The sequence below is a fragment of the Salvelinus sp. IW2-2015 genome, linkage group LG14 (assembly GCF_002910315.2).
Source record: "Salvelinus sp. IW2-2015 linkage group LG14, ASM291031v2, whole genome shotgun sequence".
Lineage (NCBI taxonomy): Eukaryota > Metazoa > Chordata > Actinopteri > Salmoniformes > Salmonidae > Salvelinus > Salvelinus sp. IW2-2015.
The window spans coordinates 21,020,972-21,029,399 of record NC_036854.1 but is presented as its reverse complement, the minus strand read 5'-3'; the positions used below and the strand labels follow the sequence as shown (position 1 = coordinate 21,029,399).

The following is an 8,428-nucleotide window of genomic DNA, read 5'->3' as shown; positions in this document are numbered from 1 at the left end:
TCACAATAAATGTGGGTTGGGCTACAGTAAGTTTCGTTTTTGTGGAACATCTCACTTTCAATAGGCAGTTATTTAGGCATATGTGGATATGGCCATTCCACAGTGAGACCATTATTGATTCCGGTGCGGACATTTTTACAAGACAGACTACCTTGGAAATAGGCACACATATTTGATTTGCATATAGCTCGTCGATTTCGTAGCAGGCTAGTTATCTCCGCTTGATTTCTCAATGGCCCATGCAGCCGTATCTGCACTGGATTTGGGGAGCGAGAAACAGTTGTTACAGTTTTTTCCCGAACCTGTCCGACTTCAGCTGCTCTACATGAAGAGGGAAGATTCGTCGTAATCGTTTATTTGGAATCAGGCACGATGAAGGGGGGATATATGAGTAAACGACCTGGGTTTTATTGCCAAGAGGACAGAGATGCATTTGTCTTCGAAATAGACCATCAAAAAGCAAACGTCTTTCCTGTCGTGAAGCACGATAATTCGATAATTTTTAATAGAGAAAAATTTGGCTTTGGGGATTGCCTAAGCATTTACAGCAATAAGGACAAAACACTCTGTGTTGATGTGGGGTTCGATGATACCACACCGATTGGAGTGACGAGTTTGAGGTGCCCTTCATGGTTGTGGAGTTGCATCGCATTCAAAGTAATTCTGCCCCAATACAATGTGATGAATTAAATGTACTCTCTGAAAACGTAGTCTAGGCCTACTGTAATTGTTTGTTATTTTTATGTTCAAGGTGTTGGAGATGTGCTGCTGAACGCTTGGAGGGAGATGTCATGGACTGAGAAGTAGGTCACATTGGAAATTAATTTCCTGAATCTATCAATAACAAAGTCATCTGTTCTACACCAGTAGAGGCTAGTCTGTGGCTTAGTATTGGTGGTCTAAAAGCAGTCTGCAGGCTGTCTAACGTAATATTATGACTCTTTCTATGATATCCCATTTTACCAGAGAGAGGGGGTCACTGAGGAAGAATCTGGTCTCCTTCAAACCGGCCAGCCAGTCTCTGAACCAAGTCAGGGTTCTGCTGATGGGTCCTCCTGGGTCAGGAAAATCCAGCTTCATCAACTCTGTCAGATCTGTGATGTTCGGAAGAGTCCTTCTCCTGCCTTTTATTGGCACTGCAACAAAGGGTTTCATCAAGAAGGTATAGTGTCTGTAACAAAGAGTTTTTAGCATATARGATTGATAATGCCTTGACAGAGATAGAAAGCTAAGGAGTAACATTTGTAACAGACAGAGAAATGCTTGATGCTTGRGAACATCTGGACTGCCATATCAATGTGTCTATTGCCCTGTGGGTGGGTGGGAAGGGATATATACCAAAGATACTCCCCTTTCATCTATGGATATACTGTATGTTTGTCTTTTTGGTGGTTATTGTCTGAGTTTGTCTCTAACAAAACTAGCTTACAAAAGACTGACAACATTGTCTGTCCTCTCTCTATCTACCCAGCTGAAGTCAYATGACATCCGGTCAGAGAGAGGGGGGAAGCCCACAGCTCTGACCCTGTGTGATGTGTTGGCTCTGGGGGACGGYGAGACGACTGGCCTGACCCTCCCAGACGCACTGGCTGTCATCAACGGGCACGCCCCCGAGGGACACAAGGTAGGTAGCATTTGTTTTCCCTCTGTGGGTAGCAATGTCTTCATGATGATTCYTAGCCTTGCTTGGGATAAAGATCAAAGGAACCTCCATGTAATATTTTACTGAACATGTTATATTATTAACATATTATTCACTTTGTAACCAACTTACACACATTATAGCTAACATAGGGACAGGGCCGTGAACCMAATAGRGTTAACCCASTTGGTGGGAATTATAACATGGCTCATTACTGGACCGCAACAATATTAATTAAGTTTGCTTTTTATGGCAACACAATGACGTTGTCCAACACAATAGTTTCAAAGTGATGCGCCCATCAAAGCTGAGACTTCAGGTTACAGACCTAATCCATCAGTAAATGACCAAATCCATTGTGCGGTGTTTGTTTTGAATGCCTGCCAAGTCATGACCACCAGTGAGGACTTTACAGAGACACTGAGGACACTTCAAGCTGAAATCTCAGACCTAGGTGAGATTTCAGAAACACACACACACACACACACATTGACTACTGTATACAGATGTAGGATCTTAATTTGAGCTAGTTTGCTACAGCAGGAAATGTTAATTATTATGTGGATTATAATTAATGCACATTTTTGCAGAGGTTGATACGTTTTACATAAGGCAAATCAAGTCTGAAATTTCAACGTGGAAATTACAAACTTTAGAAGACTTTTTAAAACTCAAATACACTACAAGTTTGCATTCTCAGCAGCAAAAGAGTGATAAAATGAAGATCCTACATCTATATGACCCTGTGCCCTCCAGACATCCCCCAGGTGGTTCTGTTGACCCATGTGGACCAGGTGTGTCATGCCGTCCAAGAGGATGTGAAGTTTGTCTACTCCAGCCGGATCCTACAGGAGAAGGTAGGCCTACTTCAAAAGTTGAAGATTAGGTGTAGTTTAATGTGTTGTAAAACCGTTATATCTGCAATCCATCTTCTATCTTGTGTTTTGCTGTGCCACAGATGCAGAARGCAGCAGAGGTGGTGGGKTTGYCWGTGTCCYATGTGCTTCCAGTGAAGAACTACTCCAGTGAACTGTCTGTGAGCTGCAACACTGACATCCTGCTGCTGAGTGCAGTTCATCACATTCTCCAAGCTGTKGAYGACACATTTGAGGATTACTGCCCTCCAACCCCTGCAGATGCCAGTCCAGTGACTGTTTAATCTTTGATAAGTAACTGGGTAAAAGGTGTCGTGCTGTAATGCATGTGTCATTAGCAGTGTTGGGAGTAGTTACTTGAAAAAGTAATATTACATMATATTACATGAAAGTAATGCGTTATATTACTTGTTATATTACTTTGTGTTGCTTTCATGAAAATAAATCTCAAAACCTCAGTTTGTTTAACTTTCTGAGCCTCAGAGGGWGTGAGGTAAGCCTCACACGCTCTACAAAAGATAGGTTCATCTAATTCATTTTTTTTCTTCCTTCAACCCGATCAGGAACATCTTGGTCACAACTATTTCCTAAGTGGTGTATTCTGATCTATTCACTGATGTATTTATGTTTGCATTGAAGATTATACCAGAGTATAGGTAACCTCTCACACAAGACTACCTTTTTATGCACTGTGAGATGCACAGGAGGTTGGTGGCACCTTAATTGGGGAGGATGGGCTTGTGGTAATGGCTGAAGCGGAGTAAGTGCAATGGTATCAAATACATCAAACACATGGTTCCATGCGTTCCGTTCCAGCCATTATAATGAAGAGTCCTCCCCTCCGCAGCCTCCACTGGTGAGATGTAGGCTAAGCACTGTTGTTTTCATCCATTTACAAATCAAGAAAATATCGCCCTACTCTTCTGTAATTCACACCACTAAATCAATAATTCCATGTGTCCTCCTTTGCTTATAGAAAACACATTGACAAATTGATCATCCACAAACCGCACCATATCCAGCCCACTGATCATAAAATTAATCTGTCTAAAAAACAATGCGCAATGTAAATTAGAGTCTATATCCATAGGCCAATAGGCAACATAACAAAACTACGATAGACCAGCTATTTCTGAATCACTTATCATGAATATGGAATAATTTGGCAACAGGAAATAATTTTAAGAGAGTGCTGTCAGTAAATTCCCTTCGCATTGCGGAAAGTTAAACCTAATAAAACATAAAAGTAGAAAAATAGGAAGTACCTATTGATGATCATTCCAATGGAAATGGTTGTTGTTGCACAACCAGCCTATTATATAAGCAAAATCTCTGTATTTCCTCATTCACAATATGCCGCCCCCCCCCCCCCCCCCCCCCCCCCCCCCCCCCCCCCCCCCCCCCCCCCCCCCCCCCCCCCCCCCCCCCCCCCCCCCCCCCCCCCCCCCCCCCCCCACCCTGTGACCATTGCCATAGAGCGCACATTTGCCACGAGACGGTGAAACCCTTACTGGTTCTTCACAGAAGCGATCAATGGCAAATATCGATGTGCGCCTCTATCAATTTTTTATGACACTTCTGACAATTCTCCACGATAGCTTTCTCCTCTCTCCGGAGGACCAAATGAGGAAACAAGTCCAATCGATCATGGAAAACGTGGTGAAATCTTTCTAATAAGTAACCCTTTACTTCCCCAACATCGTCATTAGAAGATGTTGTAATGTCTATGTATGTCTTTAAATGTACTGTGAGCTTTCTCATGGATCTTTAAATGCGTTCAAGGTTGTTATTCTTTCTAGATACTGTCAGGCTATACACTTTGTTTTAAGCGTCCAAAATCAAACCGGCTATCTTTCACCATTGTTATTTTTTTCCCCTTGTTTCAAATGTCATAACTCAGTTTTTTCGAAACCTCCTAATGCCTCTTAGTTATTTTAAAACCAAGCTCGCCATTGAAGTACAGTCAACTAATAATCATTGCAATATAAAAATGTAGAACAACTATTGTTTTTACTTAACAGCTAGCTTCTGATATTGAAAATATGAAAAATTGTAAAAAAAATATGTATTCAATAAAATGATCTACTTGTTCCAAAATATTCCTAGTTTTACACACAAGTAGTAAAAAATACTGATATGTTTTATTCATTTCCACTTCATAAAACTGAACACACATTTTATTTTCAATGACCCAGTCCTGAGTCGACCCCAGTCCTGGGGAGAAGCCTGGACTCCTCTAAGTTGTGATGCCAGCCACATCTCTGATTCGTGCCACATTCGTCCTTTCCCTGCAGGATCTGGAAAACCCTTCAAAAGAGAATACAATCAGTAAGAGCAAGCGGGCTACAATTTTTTAAAACTTACAATGTTTTATTTAGGCTTGTAGTAACATAATTGCTACTATAAATGGAGCAATACCACTTTAACAGTATGACCCTCAAAAATCAGCCACTTTGACATTTAGGTTTCCAATGATGGACCACCAATGCGTGCACATTAGCCCTTACCAGTGCGTGATTGTTAGCATCGTAAATCGTGTGGAGGCAAAAAAAAACAGGTGGAATGCAATCCAGCAAAGGCACAACACAGCACTAAACAAATACATTAAATTGCACTATACGGTGACAAAACGTGCCCCACAAACTGTTAGGACTGCTTTTCATGGACACCTTTGTAGGCCCTAACATATTACCACTGCTACACCTTGGCGTAATCAGCAAGCCTTTCTGGCATCTAAACAGTTCATTCATCCTCATTTACGCTTTAAAAAACATAGCTGATATGGCTGACTTGCTTAAACCAAAATGGTTTCTAATGACAATGAGATGTACAAACTATTCATAAGGGGATGAATGATAAGAGCAATCCGTAATTTGATTAAGACAATGAGACTAGACGCACGTAACGTTAGCAATATAAACTATGTTTAACACTTCTGAAATGTACAACGAACATAATACAGAACAAACAGGCCTTCTTAAGTCACAGCCGCACGGGTGAGGCCTACGGGTTAGAGTGAGTTGACTAAGTACTGAACGTTGCAAATGACCAAATCCCCGATTTTACAAGGTAAAAACCTTGTATCTGCCCCTGAACAAGCAGTAACCCCTGTTCCTAGTAACCCACATTCTTATCACCAGTAAACCGTACGTAGAAGTCGTCACTGCCCGGCAGCATTTGTTCCTGACCGCACGCAACACAAGTCATCATTCCTCCCTGCTCCGTTATAAATTAAGTTAACAATGTGGTGACACACAAATTACTTCTGTCTTTAGTAATAACATTAACACTTGTCAGTTTCATATTAAATATGCAATATTTTTTATTACTTATCAATGTTTGATGACGCTTTTTTGTTCGTTCTGTCCTCTCTCCTCTCCTCCTGTACTTCTGGTATGCTGGAAAGACCAGCTAAGATTGCGCTGACCTTTATAGTCCTTGTCCCAAAGGCTCATAATTGTAAATGCATATGGCAATGAAAAATTTATGTCATAGTGACTGTAATGTTGTAAAATTTATGTTGTATAAGTGTTTAAACCGTGTTGCAATGATAATCTTAGATAGGTTTAGTTTAATGGAAAATGTAGGTTTTGTATAGTTAATTGCTAATTAATTAGTGTTAATTGTTCTGAGGGAGGGGCTAGCCCTTACAAAAGGAGCCTCTACTTTCAGTTCATGAAAAAGCAGTTGATCGAGCTGTGATGGGGACACTTGTTATGGACACTTGTTTTAACTGCTACCAATAAGGTAACGTTTGATGGCAGATGTTGTTTTGTGTTCCTGATTCACCTTGTATATAAACAACCTTGCCACAGAAGAACTTTGCGGCTCCCATCTTTTATTTGATAAGGTTAGTTTTCAGTTAGCCTTCTGGCCTACTCTACGTGACAGAAACCGGAGAAAATAAAGGCGCGCAGGTAGCTAGTAAGTGTAGATGGTGGACTAGTAACTAACGGTTGCAAGATCAATCCCCGAGCTGACAAGTTAAAAACCTGTCGTTCTGCCCAAACTGAAGGCAGTTACCCACTTTCCTAGTTAACCACATCTTACTTACCAATGCTAGAACTAGATAAATAAAGGCGCATACAAGCACGAAATGAAAGCGCTACAATATTTGATGTTTACATTCTCTAAAAGGACTAGGCTACAGTAGATAGTAGGCAAATTAACCTAGGTGTAATAACCAAATTGTTAGGATCGAGCACATGGCGCATACTAACCTCTACTACACAACATACAACTTAGTTACTTCTTAGCTCATATGCATATCTCCCTGCATATACTAAATTTATACGCAGCATACAATACATTTGGATCGCACAGTTGTTGTCGCTCGGGTTCACTTGAACAAGGAAGGCTGCGTTGGTCCTCCGAGTTAATCAGTCTCGATTTTAGCTGACGCATCATTACTCCAAAGTGCTAGGTCATTGACAGCATGGCCAATGATTGCTAAATCTTTTATCATGTTTAACTTGGAAAAAGAGCCTTCATTAATCCCAGATTTGAGACAACGAGCACTGACTTCTCCTAACACTGCATTGGTTATGACTTCTGCGATTTCCAACGTGTGGAGATGTTTATGAGCCGCATGAGCCCTCGACAAGTGTTTATTATATTTACTCTTTCCATAATTTCTCTGGTCTAATTATGACAAGATTTAAAAGGGATCTTCAGTAATTGTCAGCTTTGATTCCTGATACTGCTAGGCTAAGATGGGAAATGTATGAATCGTTGACATGACAGTACCAATTGAAGCACTGACTACAATAAAGTGATTGACGTCCTTTTTCTCTGGCCAATGACCTTGATCTTCATGATGGCACTTCTATGGCAGCAGCCAAGGGCTCGAATTTTCAAGGTCTGCTCTTACACTTGGCAGTAGTAAATCCACCATGAGTGACAGAACATCTGAGCCATCAAGTGCAATTTCTGTATTTTCTGCTGCTTGCCCCACCACCACAGAGCCACTGAGCTAGGCTGAACACCTGCATTTTGGAGCTGCCATACTCAAGAACAAAAAAGAGACCATGTTGATGTGCTTTATTAAGTCAATGATGGTAGATTTTTTTTTGTACATTGTTCAAACTAATATGTGACAAGTGGTTATGCCGAAAATAACATCTGTCACCCTGACTGATTTCCTCTTATATTTATGGTTTAGGTCAGGGTGACTGGGTGGATATGCTAGTTGTTTGGTAATTCTAGGGTTATGTGTTTGGTCAGGTTTTGTGTATGTCGAGGTTTGTAGGTCTAGGTATTTGTATTGTTTATGTGGCCTATACGTTCCCAATCAGAGGCAAGCTGTTTTCTTGCTCTTGATGGGATCATATTTAGGTTAAGCATTCTTCCCTTTGAGTCTTTGTGGTTCTATACTCATGTTTAGTTGCCTGTCTGCACTATTCATGATAGCTTCACAGTATTCGTGGTCGTTTTTGTTCGTTTGTGTTCAGTGTTCTGCTTATAAAACGAAAATTAGCATACCACGCTGCACTTGGCTCGATTTGCATATACGAACGTGACACATTGCAAAACAGCCGGCACCCAGAAAATGTTTTAGCTAAAAATGTGGGGTCAAACCCTGAATGACAGGTTCCGGCCACGACCCTTACAATTCTCATCAGTCTGTTTCATTATTTGGCAACCACCAGTAGGCGAGTGTTTTTCCCAGGATCTTGATGCAACGAACCCCCAGCATTGTCTTGAACAGGTTTTTTACTTACTTCCTGGGTTGATGAGTGCAGGACATCTCTCATAGGTGTACATCTGCGCAAAGACTTGGAAGTACTTTCTAGGTTAACTGGTAACAGGCAGTCTTATGTATACCTAGTTGTGTTGTGTTGTGTGTGGTTGAGTGTGGTGTGCCCTGTATGTCTGTGCATGTCTGCAACATGCATGTCTGCGCAGGAGCCTT

At 41.2% G+C, this 8,428-nt stretch overlaps 1 protein-coding gene across 1 annotated transcript; it reads left to right on the top strand.

The window, feature by feature from the left end:
• The first annotated feature begins 17 nt into the window (after nucleotides 1-17).
• Nucleotides 18-2,975, top strand: LOC111972683 (interferon-induced protein 44-like). Its single transcript, XM_023999714.1, has 7 exons — nucleotides 18-657; nucleotides 752-803; nucleotides 967-1,162; nucleotides 1,472-1,624; nucleotides 1,925-2,096; nucleotides 2,399-2,499; nucleotides 2,601-2,975. Exons 1-7 carry the CDS (start codon nucleotides 630-632, stop codon nucleotides 2,799-2,801), a joined length of 903 nt encoding a protein of 300 aa, XP_023855482.1. The 5' UTR covers nucleotides 18-629; the 3' UTR covers nucleotides 2,802-2,975.
• The last annotated feature ends 5,453 nt before the right edge of the window (nucleotides 2,976-8,428 follow it).